The 16478-nt window shown below is 39.5% G+C and overlaps 1 protein-coding gene across 1 annotated transcript in view; it reads right to left on the reverse strand.

Annotated features, from left to right (window-relative positions):
• Positions 1-4538: 4538 nt before the first annotated feature.
• nsmfa (NMDA receptor synaptonuclear signaling and neuronal migration factor a) overlaps positions 4539-16478 on the reverse strand; it is a 44648-nt gene continuing 32708 nt past the window's right edge. The window contains exons 9-15 of the mRNA XM_084572349.1: positions 16303-16386; positions 16175-16208; positions 15527-15597; positions 15224-15303; positions 14293-14395; positions 6822-6897; positions 4539-5517 (exon numbers count right to left, since the gene is read on the reverse strand). Of these exons, the coding sequence (XP_084428475.1) occupies positions 5420-5517; positions 6822-6897; positions 14293-14395; positions 15224-15303; positions 15527-15597; positions 16175-16208; positions 16303-16386 (546 nt within the window). The 3' untranslated portion in view covers positions 4539-5419. The remainder of the gene's footprint in view (positions 5518-6821; positions 6898-14292; positions 14396-15223; positions 15304-15526; positions 15598-16174; positions 16209-16302; positions 16387-16478) is intronic.

Consider the following 16478-nt stretch of genomic DNA (forward strand, 5'->3'; position numbering starts at 1 on the left):
TTGCATATTCAGTTCCACGTGAGACAAAATAATTTAACGTTTGTGTTATTTTGTTGCCATATCTTTCTGTGATAGGCAGCTTATTTGCTCTTCCTTTCAAATGAGTCTTTTCAACCCACTTTTGTCCAGTCTGTTAAGTCTTGCAATATAGATTACCTGGTTCCACCTGGTTAATATCTAAGCGTTCTTATTTGTCCCCCTCTGACCAGAGGCAGGAAGTTATTATTCAAGCAAAATTCTCAAAACACAAGACATCCTTGCAGATTTAATGGTATAGCTTTTTTTCCATTCAGGGATGTCACCCATACGATTCCTGAAGCTCATTAGAAGCTCAGTGTGGTGGATCTGGATGTCGCCATCTTGACCCTGTCTTTTTTTTTTTGCTAATTCAGAAATAGGAGGTTTTGTGTGACTGGAACTGAGGCAAGCAGGAAGAAATTATTATCCAGCCTCAAGTGGCCATTCATGGAACTGTTTTTTTGGCAATTTTTTTCATGCCTGTTGGCTGCTATATGTTTCTCTTTGTGGTGAAAATTTATAATATGAGAAAAAGATTGTCTTCAAGCAGTGAGGAGGGTTTCGTGGTCTTCTTGAAAGTAGAAAAATAACATGTTGGATGCATTCAATCCTTGAGAGCAAGGAGAGCTTCAGCTGCTGATAAAGGAGCTGAGAAATGACTGTATGCAGATCGCTTCCAGGTCTGTTTCGATATATATCAGTGGTTCAGTTTGATTCGCTGCTAGCAATAGTGGAAGCACACTTCAAATGAAAGACCTTCATTTTCAATGATCCAGTTGAACTGAACAGCCACAGTTTAGCAGAATCCATTTGCATGAAGATTTGCATGTAAGGTGGCTCTGAGTCATTGGAAATTGAAGGATGAAAGAAAATGTCTCAAAACCTTTAATGGCGATCAAAAGTTGTATGTTAACATAACTTTTTAAACATGCAATAATCATGATGATAAATACGGACCTGGTTTAGGACAATGCCATCTAGTGTGGGGTTAAAATGTAATGAACTACATTCAGGCAGTTTGGAATAGATTGTTTCACTGGGGTCTTTTTTAAAGAGGTTCAGCCAAAAAGATTTCACATTTGTCATGCCTGAAATGAAGTAGAGACCTGTGGTGAAGAATCTTGTTCGGTTCAATCACCTGTCATGCAAGACACAGTGGTGATGAAGACGTTATAGTGGAGTTCGTTTGTATTCATTTGGATATTCAGGGGGAGTGAAAGTCATTCAAGTAAGCAATGAGCTGAACAGAGGTCACATTTCCGGGCTCTTGCTCTTTAAATTAATTGTGTGTTGCTTTCCAAAGTGGATGCACTACGGAGAAAAATCATTTCTAACTGGAAACTGCACCGTACTCATTTCTGTTTGATCTTCCAAATATGTCAAATGAAATGAAGAGGCAAACAATGCATCCCAGACAAATAGACACGTTTGCATCTTTAATTAGATTTCCGGTGAAATGTTTTGCTGAGGAAGAAAACAGAAGAAAGCTCTCTCAAACTCCTGAGTCAGAGTGCTCTTCACATCATGGTCAGTTCAGCACAATGAATTCAAAATGTATCATAAATGAATTAGTAAGTCGTTTTATAGCCTAGATACGATATGCTTCTTTTTCTATGGCACTTGACTGAATTCAACCATCGCTGCTTTGATTTAAAGTATCCATGTTACTGACCGGGAAAAATATGTTGGAGGGAAATTCAGAAAAAAAAAAAAAAAAAAAAACTTTGACAATTTGGCAGCTTAATGCTTTTTACTGGAATTAAAATGGCTCATTGAAATGACAGGTTGTGTAACAGTTGAGTTTTAAATCTGTAGTGAAAACATGTTCCGTGTGACTCAGGCTGAGAGAGAGAGAGAGAGCACTTGTCTGTGCCAGACAAAACGGTAGGCCAGCATTGCAATGTCAGAGAGGGCAAACGCAAATGAAAACCAAAGTTCTGCTAGTAGAGATATAGAGAGTACTCCAGTGAGACTTGTTAACTTCAACACACACGAAAAAAAAAACTCTGCACGTTATGCTCAAATATTAACACATCCACATAAATAATGACAAATGGGAAAGTATTTAACACACAGATGTAGAATATGTTTGCCTCGGGGTGTTTGTGTACATGTTATGCAGGACTGAGACCGCTCGACCACACTAATTTAAGAGCTTTCCCCCAGAAAACTGTGAGCTTTCTGATGTGTGCACTCAGCAGATGGATTGATATTCCCCTTTCCATTATTACACCACTTATCAACCCTTCATCAAGAAAATTTATGAAAGTTTCTCATTCTGACATGGCACTCAAGAAGCACAAAAGCTCAATACTGTGGTCTCGGCTTATTTCTGAGGTTGACACATCAAAGCAAATCTCCCTTCATAAGAGCCTTTTGCAGCTTTAGCCTAGTAATGGAAAAAACTGAGGACAATGCATTGAGATTTTTGTGCTTTTGGAGCTTCATTGTTTAAACTTGACCATTTTAATAACTGATTTAGTTTCGGAGACCTTGTGAGAAATTTATTTAAATGAATTCGGTTAAAACTCACCCAGAAAAACAAAAACTCCACGGCCAAGGATTACAGAAAAGTGTGCAACAGTCCGACTGGTCAACTTGAGGATATCACGTCAGTGTCTCGCCCATAGACGTTACAAAAAAATACATGACGCATTGGTCTAACTGACTCTAGAATACTGGAAACATGGCGGCGCCACCTTGCGAGTCTTTGCAGTACTGTTATTGATGACTCGCCCACACTTCTGCTGGACTCACTGACATTTGGGTTTGATTAATACTGTGCTCTGCTGTACCTTCGCCAGTTACAAAGAATGTTGGATTATGTGTTGCACTTATTCTGTGACTCATTTTTTTTCCTGCTGTCATGTTCCTGCAGGAGCAGTTGTCCTTAGCAACTGTCAATCATCGTGATGTCACATCCTGTTTCTATAGCGTGAAACTTCTGAGAAAAATGGTGTCGTGTGTTTTAGTTTGGGGTGTGGTTTATGACATACAGCCAAACAACGGGGGGAGCACTACATGCTTTGGCTTCACTTTTGAGGAGCTGTCATGACATCCATGTTTTCTTACAGTCTGTGGTCTCGTCTGGGCATGAAAAGTATACACTTGTGGTGCAATACCAGCAGAAGGCTACAAGATAAGACGGACAATGCTTTTGACAATCAGATATACGCCGCAGGTACAACATAGCTCTGTTGCCCACACTGAACTCTTATGTGCACCTAACCAGAAATGTAAGGGATGCTGATCGCAGTGGCTGTATTTAGTGACATATGCATTTCCTCGCAAAAAAATGAGTTGCCAAACAAGCACCGAAAATTCAGCTTCCTTCTGTTTTTAAACGCTATCGTTGTGTTGAAGTTAAGTAAACGTAACGGTTCAACACTTAGTAGCCTCAACATGAGCTGCTCTATTGAGCTTTTCAGGGTTAAACGTTGTTAAAGTCTAAATTTTAACCCAAACCATAATCTTTTCCTAGACCTATCCAAGTATTTAAGTTGTCAAATCCCACCCATGCAGCCAGTGAAAGTGACACAAAACTAAAATAAAGAGAAGGTGAAAACAGAAATGCCACATGGAAATTGAACCCCAATCTCTGTGTTTAAAGTCATTTGTCTAACTTACACCGGCACCACACCTCCAACCCCTCAATGCGGACTTGTCTTGTTAGGACTGCAACTGCTAGCACTGCAACTTCATACATGCCTAGGAAAGAAAAAATTAGACACTGACACTGTAAACTGCCATTGATACCGGTTTAGGAATATTCCAAGTCAACACCCACCAGTTTGTAATTCAATCTCTCTGATACAAACCAGGGTTATTTTCCTCAGAAATCGTCCCCCAGTGCCACAGAAGACATTATAAAATGTTTTCACAGGCTGAGTAGTTTTCCTCATGGGAAAGCTGACCTTCATAGGTGGTATCTATGGAGTGGCCCTTTAACTTAGCCCTGATTTATTAATTCCTAAAATATATATTTTTTTCCTAGCCCTGTTTTTTTTTTTTTTGTTTGAATGTGTGAGCACTTAGCGATCTTTAATATGTTTGACACTGCTCAGGTCACTCGGGGTAGTGCCACAGTCTTGGATGCAGCCACACACCCTGTGCATATTTCTGGCCTTTTAACTAGCTGACACCTGGCAAGGGAAGCAGATAGCCGTTAACAGCTTAAAGTCCTGGCAGATCTGTTTAATTCAGAGAGCTCTGGCCCTCACACTGGATCATAGCCCAGCGAAGTGAGAGGTGGCAGAAGCTCGTTTGGCTGCCATTAAAGTGGTTGGCAGATATAGTGTGAGCAGCCAGCGCGGGTGATGGAGGCCAACCAAGGGGTCTGAACCTTCTGCAAAAGAGCAGGAGGGATCAATAGGGCAGCTCCTGACGTACAGGGGCCGGAGCACTTGGATGGCTGTTACATCCCTCATGACATCGTGAATCATACTAGGCCATCTTTGTGAAAGTAATTGCGGGGATGATGGTGATAATTCTTTTTGCTTTAACAGAGGAGCAGTAAGAGAATATACACACATTTACATTTTTTTTTTTTTAAAACACACTCACACAAAGTCAGCACATTGTACTTGTTTTTCCCAAAATAACATTACGTCCAGTCCCTCAAATCTCTAGAGAGATGATACATTCATTCCAAGCAATGGTGATGAAGATTACAATATCTTGATAGAATAGACAAACAGATTAATTACTTCATGGCTAAAACCTGAGTTATCCCAAAGTATTTCCATATGAAACTGCACAACAATGCACATCAAAAATAAATGATGCATCATTAATCTCATATAGAGTATTATTTGCATGACTAAAGCTATGCTAATATATTGATGTATTATATACACACATCGACAAATGCGTTATTTATGTATATGTCTCCGGGGTCTGAGATTATCTGAGAGGTCCAGTCAAAACACTGAAACACATGATGACTGAATGAGTTTCAGCGACTTGCCTGAAGCACACAAGCTTCAAAAAGTGTTACTAAAATGGTATTTCCTACTTTTTAACATTTGAATTTTACTTTAAAACTCAAGAAGCAGACAGGTATGGCAACTATGATGATGATAGTCCCGCTCTCTCCAGCTTTTTCCAATTTTATTTTCCTTGATGCGGACTGTTTTTTTTTTTTTTTTTGTTAGTCTGTGACTGTCACTCTGGAAATGAGGAAGAGCAGAGGCACAGGACAGTTTACTTTATCTTTAGCCTGTTTGTTCTGCTGTTGCCTTTCCTCCTCTCCCAGCCCTCTCCGGGATGAAGGCAGGTATGACTTATATTGAGTTGATGGGCCGATCACTACAGTTGAGCAATGTTCAGTCACTGGATCAGTTTTTACAGGTTCCGTGTGGCACTGATGGGGTCTGCTGCACCCGTCATCCAGGTGTCTTTGTCACAAAAAATCCTCGTAGTCCAAGAGTTTGGAGTGTTGGCGTGTCTTCCAAAGGCGGTAGAGGCGGAAGTCGAAGTACGTCTCAATCATCTCTTTGCCTAAATGGTTAAAAGAGGACAGGAAAAGACTGAATGATGCATTTAGGAAGCACAGTCATGTTCTTAACTTAAACACATTGTAAACATAACATGGGGGGCTCCCCCCCAGTAGAATGATAGGGGAAACACTGCAACTCAAAGTTTATTTACCATAATCACAATCTTTCCATAATGTCAAAGGGTGCGCCTTTAAAAACATAATGTATGCGGCGCCAGAGGAAAGCCTCCTAAAATTTGAAAAAAATAACTATGATGACTAAAATCTGGTCTATCCTGGCTTGTGCTTGAGAGTTTATATATTTGGTAGAAATCCTGTTACAAAACAGAGGTGTGGGTTTCCAGAGGAGCTGGCTTTTAGGAGGCAGGAAAGGTCTAATGAAAGATGCTATCAGTGTGTTTTTATTTTTTTTTTTGAGCCTGACTCATATGAACAAAGAGTCACTCTCAGCCGCTGCTGCTTCGACTTTTGCAATTATTTTTAGAATGTGTCATTTGTGAGTCATATATATTTCTGCTATGTGTCAATATAGTGTAAAGTAAAGATTTGAATAGTGTTTTCATATTGGAATACAGATAATCTGATTCAACACTGTAAAAGAGAGTTTGATGTGATTTATGTTTGAGTCAATATCTTACTATACCTGCAAGAACTCTGCAAATTGATTTTTCCTTTGTTTTACATAGAATAAATATGTCATGTGTGGTCTCGTAATAATGAGATTTCAGTTTGTGCCTTTTAAATGAAAGGGTAGAAGGAGATGTAATTTTTGGATCACCGGGAGGTAGATGAGTGGAGAGAGAAGATGTCTGAATGGATAAAGAAGAGTCTAGATCTCTATATAAACGAGAAGAGTTCTCGTTCTTGTCGGAACGTAGAACATGTTGTTCCAATCTTTTCTGAATAGAAACTGTTGTCATCCCTACTTACACCTGTGGCTAGAAAGATCAAGTGAAGAAAAAGTGCAAAAAGTCTAACAAATGTGAGTCAGTTGCATTTAAAAACCAAAACATTAACACACCAACCAAACAGACAAGGATAAGGACGGAAACTCGCACAAATATAAAATGAACATATGTTAAATGAGAAGGTAACAGGAAGTGATGCACTGAAAAATAAATCAGATCTTTAAATAAGAGTACATATGCTTGAGTAAATTCCTCCTCCAGTTGTCAGCCCTGAACAGATGGCATGTGTCTGCATCACTGCATATGTGTTGCTTATAACACGTGTCTGTATGCGTGTGAATCACTGCGCATGTGTGAGTCTCTGTAATCTGCACGTTTGCATGTTTGTTTGGACCCACCCTGCGCGGAAAGCTCCAGCGGTGACTCGAACTCGACGGAATAAGGCCTCATCAGATTTTTTAGTTTCTGGAACAGCTGTTGGGCCGAGATAAGAAAGCAAACACCAATTAATCCTACTTCACTGGGATACGCTTGCAGCAGAGGAGTCTCCATCTTTAGACACAACACACACAAAAACAGAAACATGCGCACAAGGACACCAGTGAAATCTAGTTGTTACTGCCGAAGAGACAAATGTACGTTCTACATGTGTAGGCAACAAGACAAGCAGGAAGTAAAATGAGAGTACAAATTGCAAAGCTGTTCGTTATTCCTGCTGGTTTTCATATGACCTCTTCTTCTTCAACATAGATTGTAAAAGTTCATGGTATCCCTTATTAAGAAGGGTTTTAGGTTTGACAACTGATAACATTTGTAGCTGTCTAAGTGTTTTGTGTATTTCTCTAATTACAACACACACTAAAGTCAGACTAATAGAAACTAGAGATCAGTATTGTGGCCAATCCAGGCATTTTCAAAATGATCAGATTGGATCAGTATCGGAACAAGCCAGATCTTTTGTAGTTATTTTAGGTCTGCCATAAACCAAAACCACGTCCATGTAGCGAAGAAGAAGACAGCTTCTTTTTCTTCTGTTAGTAGTGGTTGGTTAGCATCTTTACTCCCAAACAATACCCAAACCAGGACCATTTCTGGAGTAGAGAACACAGGTTTTCTGGAGTCAAAAAAACAAGCTACCCTCTTCTTGCTACATTAACTTTGACAGCCTTATGCACATGTGATTTAGGAGAACACATCTAAGAATATGAATATTAAAAAGTTGGTATCAGGAGACAAAACAAATAACTGGGACATCCTTGATAGAGGTTTTAGCTGGATCTTTGCGATTCTGTCTTAAAAAAATACCTCTACATGCAATTAGGGCCCTTGTGTTGTAAACAACTTTAACTCTATGGCTATGTCACTGTTGCACTTTTGTCCATCACACCATAGAGCCTCCCCAAGCAATTTGATTGGCCTGGCAGATCTTTGCGTTGGAAGAAGATATTACAAAGAAAGTTTATAGTGTTGGATGACCAGCCCATTTCTGTAGTAGGGAACACAGGTTTTCACCATCTGTTGGTGCTTGGAGCCAAGGTACGAGGTCTCTGTCTCGACACTACCTTAACTTTTATATCCCAAATTTCCCATATTTATTGTACTTAATACAGTTGCACAGTGCACACATGGTCTAGGAGAATACAGGCAAGATAAGGAAAGCCTTTATGAATCTCCATTGGAGGAACTATTGTTTATATTGTGGCTATAGAGAGGCGAAGTCCCGCCCCCCTACTTCCGGGTTATGGGACCTATCTTTCGAAAAAATATGAACGGCAGTCTATGGAGAGATAATAATTATTTTCTGGTCCCGATCGAATTGTGGCATGAATTTCACATATGATGTGTGTGAATTTAAAAGATAATTTTTCACGTCAAGAGATAAATTATTTGACGTAAATAAGCTGAACAACATTCGGTTTTGTATGAGATCGCTTAGTGAACTACATCTCTCGTCTGAGAACTATGTCTGTCTCCTTGTTGAGCTTTACCGTCTTCTTCCAGGACGAAGGCAGAAGCATCAAACGAGGTGACAATCATTATAAATCGGGTCATGTCGAGAGCTGTAGTTACACCAAGGGAGTTTTGGTCGGTTCTGTACGCGCCAGCATGCGGGACTTGTAGTTCGTTTAATTACGTATTTTCCATAGCGTTTTACTTAACTATCTTGCGACAAACTGTGACATTCTTGACATATAAAATCATTTTTTATTCTGAAAAACAACATATGTATAATCCAAGGCACAAGTCGATCGGGACCATAAAATAATTTATCTTTCGCCATAGACTGCCGTTCATATTTTTTCGAACGATAGGTCCCATAACCCGGAAGTAGAGGGGGCGGGACTTCGGTTCTCTATTGGATCGCCAAAAAAAAAACTCAATCCTTATATGAAAGCTGTCTAAATCCCCTTTTGTCAGCCAGGCTCTGTACTGATGTAGGCTGTCGTTTTTTCCTTTAAGTTGCCGGCCAGTCAATGACAAGCTTGACCTTCTTCTACTCAGCAGTGGCACTTAATTATAGTGGAATATCTCCTTTAAGTGGTGTTACACAGCTACACATGGACACACTGTGGTGAAAGAGGGCATACTGGAGACAGTGTTTTGTTTGTTGTAATGTTTTCATGGATAATGTTGCTCCACGCATTATCCTACCACAGTGTTGATCGTTTTGTATTTGCATTTCTAAGTAATGCACATAGACATTTCTGTAGGTGCTGTCTTTTTATTATTGTGCTTATTGGTTGTTGAATATTAGAGTTTTAATAAAGAAAAACATTCCAGCTTGTTTCAGCATTATACAATGGTAGATTGAATACTTTTGGTTTTATCAGACAAAATGATGATTAAGTCGATCAAAAGATATAATCAAACGATGGAAACGATAATTACTTGTTGCCCTCATGACCTCATTATAATAATTAAGTGCAGAAAGTTTGGGCTTTTCAGCCTCTTCCTGTAGTTTCTTGCTTCGCTGAAGAAGTGCTGCCCACACATAAAGACTGAAGTTCACTGATTTCCTGCTTGACTTTAGCCGAGGAGGATCTCCCATGTCAGAGAAATCAAAGAGCAATGTGCCTTTGTTTTTCACTTCATGATCTTAAAATGGAGATGGTAAAGAAAAGGCAGCTTTCATTCGCTCTTGTGCTCGCGGCCCTTTGGAAAAGATAAAAAAACATGGCTAGATGTCAGATGTGGAGGAGAGAACATCTGCAGACTCTGTGGCTTGTCTGAAGTGCAGACAGAGCTGAAGGCAAATGGCAATTCTTAAGTAATGTGGAGCACGTTGTGCACTCTCCTGTCCTGGGTGGCTTCTTATTAGCTCTATATAGCTGTTGTTGGCAAGATATTCGAGGAGGCAGATTTTGTGCTGACAGAACCAAAACACTCCTGAGAATCTATACGGCTGACACCGTTTAAAAACTGGGTCAAATGGCCTCTGACCCGCTCACCTACTGCTCTCCATCGTCAGCCGCTGTTTTCATACCTCCATGCCACAAAAGTTTTAACATAACAACTACTGCTTTTTACACGGAAGACAGCATGGCCTATACATTGCAATAAAAATAGCTCAATAAGTTGAAATTAGAGAAAACGTTTCATTACAAAATCAGCTTTTGTGGTGTGACCCCACGCTAGCACAGTCGCAGGATCCTGTCAATATTTCTATGCTGAAATTTAGCACTTAACATACCTGCACATTTTCAATATACAGTATACGCTAGACAGTTCATTAGGTACACCTGTAAAAACTAATGCATTCTAATATAACAAACATTTCATTTTAGAGGCTGTGGTTTGTATTTCTATTGAATTGTATTGTGTTGTACCAAGGCATGTTTCTAGTATTTTGACTGCCCCATTTCAGTGAGGGCCTATAGGATAAATTATAGAAACACGTCGTGTTTAATTGGATACAGTTTCACAGCACCACAAACTACATCCAACTACAGTTGAATTACAACCTTTCTTATCCAGTTTCAATGAAGGGAGATTGAGTGGAGAACTGTTACATTATGATGCATTCATTTTCACTAATGTACCTAATGTTTTGTCAGGTGAGTGTATATTGCTCTGTGTATGAACTTACAACATGTGACTTGAGTCACTTCAAATCTGCCCTCAGAAAGCTTTTAGCTTGTTGTTAATGAGCGTTGTGCAGTCTCTGTTTTGAAGCCATGTATCTCATACTAATATAAAATGTGTGTTTGCCAGGCTTTGATGCTTAGAGTGCAGCACTTGGGAACATTAACTTGCTGTTTTCAAAGGGATTTAAAAGGATTCAAGCTAACTCTGTGTAAACTTTCCATGACACGGGCAGAGTGGTGGTGGTGGTGGTGTTGTATGCTGTTTATTTGTGATAAGGAAAGCTAAGGAAGTTATAAAAACTGTAAATAAATGGTTAGAATTATATGCCAATAGTATGTATGCAGACCTTCCATTGTTTTCTGAGTTCTGTCTGAAACAGAGTTGGCTGACTTAATGAATATATAGGCTGTCACTAACTGGCCATGGCTGGCTGTTTTGGGGGGCAATTGTAATTTTATCTTGCTAATTTAATATTCTTCCTCCTTGAGAATTCAAAATTGCAACGCGTAATGTGCAATTTAGAGCATGTGCTAAATGGAAATACACTTTGATTGTCACACTTATTTAGACCTTTCTCAAAACAAGCTGGTGACTGACTCATCATAGATTGGATGTGGGCTTTCTAGGGGTTTCCTGTGGTGTCTTGCAACAGAATGTTGTTAGTGGGGGGTCTTTGGGTCCTATGGGTTGAGGGGAGGGGCCCTCTGTGGATCATCCCACAAATACTTGATCAGTTTGGGATCTAGTGAATTTGGAGGCCACACCTTATGCTGTCTAGGTGTGTGAATGTCTAAATAAGGTCCAAATTTTTCCCAGCAGAACATTGTATTGTCACAAGATGATCAATGTTATTCACTTCCCCTGTTCACCCAGTCTTAATATTGTGGCTTATCAGTGTATATAAAAATTGTATGTGCAGACCTGATTAATGAATAGCAGGAGCTGTTTGTTCATTTAGAGAAGTGGAGGTATCCTTCATCTTATGGCATCAGACTCTTTTCAGATAGTGTCAGCTGTTTGGCCTGTCTTTACAGCAAAGATCTCAAGGTTATTTGTTACCTTTAATTAAAGAAGAGTAGCCTATAGGCTGTAAAGTTCAAGTTAAATGTAATCAATACCACAGATGTAAGATAAATATGTGATCCACAAAGATCACACAATAATCACAAGGCTACGAATAGTTGTAACATATGCCATTGCTTAAATAAAGAACTATGAACACAGAATGAATGTCCACATACATTTCCCAGAATATTGTAGTTCCATGGAGGAAATGGTTTGTTGTTTGTTGAAAAATAAAAACCACTCACAAAAATGTAATTGTGGATAAAATTTCCCAAAGAAAAGTGTTTGAGAGTGTTCTTTGCAATTCCAAACAGATTTCATCAGTTATAATTTCTAGTCTTATAATTTTAGAGTTCTACAGTAAACAAATCTCTCATGTGAAAATATCACTTTGGGATCTTGGAAACAAGCTAAACCCTTAAAACACCAATTTTGTTGTTTTGCATTCACGCCCTCTTGTTATGTTGTTTGTCTGTCGGGGTGGAGATATCACTGATGTGCAGTCTGTTCTGCAGGCTGTCCATCAACCCTGGAGAGATCCACTTTATATAACAAAGCAGCTTTTGGCAGACATGAATGAACAGACAGCTAGGTCAGACAAACACCGCTGGCTATGGTGTGTGTCTGCATATGTGAGCGCCAGGTTGTGTGCATGTGTTGATTTTGGTAAGTGTGTATGTGGCTGTTTGTCTCTGTGTTTTTTCACATCAGGTAGGGAGAGGTGCAGCCTCACTCAGCATGTGTGCTGCTCGGCTATATGCAGTAACATTACTCAGAATGAGATAAGAGTCGCACAGGTGGAGAAAGGAAGAAAATCAGGAGGAAGGCATGCTGCTTTCCAGACAGACTAGGGTTTGAAACAGACACAGTGAGCATAAATATGAAAGCAGAGCCCAGCAAACAGGACAAAGGGAGGCAAAGAACAAAAAGTCACACTTCTAAGAAATGTATTTTGTATGGCACGTAAAGTCTGCCTATGAATTTGTCAAAATTATTCTCAGTCATACACTGTCATGGTTTTTGGTGTCTCTGTATACAGACTGGTTAGCGCTATCTAGGGATGTCCCAGTCCAATCATTTCGTTGTATTATATACTGTAATTATTTTTTTATTTATTTTTTCCTACTCTCATAGTCCTACGTGACTGCTTTATTGAGCTGTTGGCATGACAACTGGTAGTTATTATGATGTCACATCCTGTTTCTATAACTAACTAAAACGAAACTTGGACACTTGAAAATACATCAGTATTATATTAACTACCTAAAATAACAGAACCCATCCTTGTCCTTTAGTTTGGCACAAGTCCCATCAACTAACATGGAGGAGGTGGAGCTTATGGCATATACTGCTGCCAGCCACCAGGGGGAGCTCTACTTATTTTGGCTTCACTTCACGAGGAGCTCTTTAATATACAGTGTATGGTGACGTGTGTGAGTTAGGTACCTGTGTTGGTGTTGGAAAGTGTGTGAGAGATAACTCTGCTAAAAGCTAGCCACATGCAACCAACACTGTTGGTAACAATTCTGTGCCAAAAAAGTAGCAACATTGTTTTATGTTGTTGTAAAGCCGTAGGCTCGTCTGCCTGTCTGTGTAAGGCTCTGCCACAAAAGTGTTACAGTGTCACTCTCCCTCCTTTTCCCTTGTCACTGTGGAGTTTTGTCCAGACCAAAAGTTGCAACGAACTAGGCTACAGAAGCTAAGCTAGCCTAGAATCAGAGGTATCCCTACCACGGCACAGAGCCAAAGTGGCAAAGTGACAGCTGGAAAACAAAGTCAGCCAGACAGTGATTTGTAAATTGTGATATTGATATTTATGTTTTGTGAGGTGGTAGTAGTGAAGCGAAATATCCACAGTAGCTGCTGGTGAGTTCCACAAGTCTTATATAGGTGTGTTTGACACGTGATCTGGTCGTGACTCTAATTGGCAAATACTCAAATTTATCAGAATGGGATCAGAGACAAAAAAAAAAAAAAAAAGAATTGATCGGGACATCCCAAGTGCTGGCTAACCTGTTTATGACGAAGCGGTTTTCCCTGAAGTGTTGGTATGCCTAATAAATACTTGGAGATGCATTTATGAAATAGAAAGGACCATCAATCAGCATTTGTGGATTAGCCTGCCACTATAAAGCTGAATGACTCCTATAAAAGCACACGCTTGGCTTTTAAGGCCCACTTCTGCTCTTTCCTTTGTGTCATCAATAATATCCCTCTAGATTCTGTTAAGTAGTCCTGACATGTATTCATTTTTAAGGAGTATATGCCACACACTTAAAAGGCAACATTCTGAGGATGAGCTGACCTGCTGCACACCTTCTAGTGGCTGGTTGAACAACAGTAACTTTTGAGATGTTTTTGCATTGTTGCTTCATTGTGGAAAGTTGCACAGCTAATGGGCTAACGGTTCACATACTGGTACTTGTTAGCTCAGTCATGATAAAAAAGTTCTCCATTTGTCTCCATTTTTTGCCAAATCAATGTAGCTGGTGCCACAGCTAATAAGCTACCTTAGCACTATCTAGATAGGGCACTATAGGAACAAATTTGTCTGTTCACCTTTGTGCAAAAGATTAGCTTGTGTGCAGTTTTGGTTTTCAAGATGAGCTTTCATGTTATTTCATTCCTGCCCCGTGAATCCTGCTATAAGGAGCAAGGAAAACGACAACTGAAAGTGTTGTGTTGTGTTGGTGTTGATGTGCAGGAGTGTCTGAATACCTTCTCTCCATTCGGGTTGCCAAGGACATAGCATCCCATTATGTGGATCAGGTTTGGTTCTGGATTGACTTTACTCATGAAGCGACTTAGTCTCCTCCAGAATCTGAACAAAGACAAAGGATAGAGTTACACGGGGCAATGTTAATCTTTCAGAATCAGCCTGATTAAAACCTTCCCATGAAATAAAATACACAAGAGCAAAGTAGAACGACCATGTCCTATTTATTTACACTGCATCAAGCGATCAGAACAGTTTACCAGTTGGAACAGTTAAAAGATCAATCTAAAGCAAATCTCTTTTTGTATTGATTTACTGTTGTCATCTGCAGTGTAGCATCTGTTTTAACAGACAGAATACATTTTACTAGACTGGAACAGAAGATGTGTCTGTATCTCCGAAAGTAAACGTCACTGGTTCCAACATGCCCCCTGCCCCCTGGGAGAGATGCAACAGCAGACGAAGATAGTGCTCATAAATGCTAAACAAATGTTTTACATGTTCCCAGTGGAACATCTTTGATTTAATCAAGCGGGTATGCGTTCACAGAAAGAGTATTAATATAGTGACGCAAAGACCATTTACATGGCTATTTTGTTCCAGGAGTCCTAATCCTTAGAATGCCTTATTAAAAGGTTTCACACACAGCTTTAAAATAAAGTTACATTTTTTCTGGGTTGGTCACATGAGGAATATTTATTTGATTCAACCTTTATTTTAATGCTGGAATAAGAAAAGCCTCGCAGAAAAATACAGCTACTTCATCTTGAACTTGTGCTACTCCCAGAAGTCATGTTTAGGCTTTGCTGTTTATTGCCAGATTTTGGGTTGTTCTTAGTTTTGTTTTCCATATCTACTTTATTTAAGTATTAACACACATTAAAAAAGTACTCATTAAACAGAGATGGACCCAGGAGTCCAGCAGCAGCTTACTGGCTCATGTCCTCCTCCTTTTCCACCTTAGCAAAGGTTGCCACTTTATTCTTCAGTAAATACAGATGACCGGGACCTCCCTAAAAGACACACACAACAGAATAATATATGTCACAAATGCCACTGTGATTGCACATAAATACAGCTACGCTATTACGTCCCCCCTTTTTTTCCTCTTGCTAATTTCCAGATATGATTTCATGCACCTTTGTGTACAACACTCTTTACCATACAGACTGTGCACACAATGCAGTGGAGTCTGAGGGTTAACCAGTGAAATGCACAGTTCTTCTTGTTCCTCACCTGACAAAAGATGAGCATCCTCCAGAACTTGCTTCCTCTCCTGTAAGCTGTGAGCTTCTTGTCTATTTCCTCTGCGAGAGAGAAAAAAGGTTGGGTTTGATGTGAACAATAGGGACAGGGAGAAAGATAAAGAAACGAAAAAGAAGAGTCAAGCAACAGAGAGGGAGAAGCATGAACACAAAAAAAGAAAAAAAATCTCAGGAGGGTGAGTTCAAGTACAGGTTTAATAATAGACGGCAGAGACACCAGTAGAAGATGCAATTTGAATGGAACTCAACAGTGTGTACTCGAGGCAGCAGGAAGTGTAACGGGAAAATAAAACAAATCAATGAAATACGGTCAAATGGAAGTCAGTATAAATATGTTCACTGGCATCGTTTCAGCTATGTGAGTTTAATTTCATGCAGAGTTGATTATTATATTGGAAAACTCTGGGGGCCATTTAGCATAAATGCTTCTATTATGAGGAACATTTTCAGAGTGCAGGAACCAATTTTAAAAACAGTATTTTTTGCAGGATTTAACTGGTTCCAAATGAAAAGATCATATTAGCTAAATTTAACTTGTTAAGCTCATGTTTTATTCGTGACAACTGTATGGTATTGTTTTGTTATCGAATAAGAAATAGTATAAATCTTTAATACTCACCCAAAATATCATCAAAAGTTGCATGTTCATGGTCCTGAGGAGAGAGCCGTTCACATAATAATTTCGTACTGTCTTTAATCAGACGACTTTCAAAAGAAATGATTTAGCGTTAGAGCTTTTTGACTCACATAAAGGATGGGGATGATGGAGGGGTCATCCCTGCGAATTATGGTGGGAACGTACTCTGCCTTTGGGACCTTAGATGAGATCAGCTAAAGGCAAAGAAGAAACAGAATAAGGAAAGATATAGAGAAGTTTGGCTGGATGTACGTAAGGGGTGGGAAAAAGTGGAAGATGTGAGATA

The sequence above is a fragment of the Chelon labrosus genome (genome assembly GCF_963514085.1).
Source record: "Chelon labrosus genome assembly, chromosome: 22".
In the NCBI taxonomy this organism is placed as follows: Eukaryota; Metazoa; Chordata; class Actinopteri; order Mugiliformes; family Mugilidae; genus Chelon; species Chelon labrosus.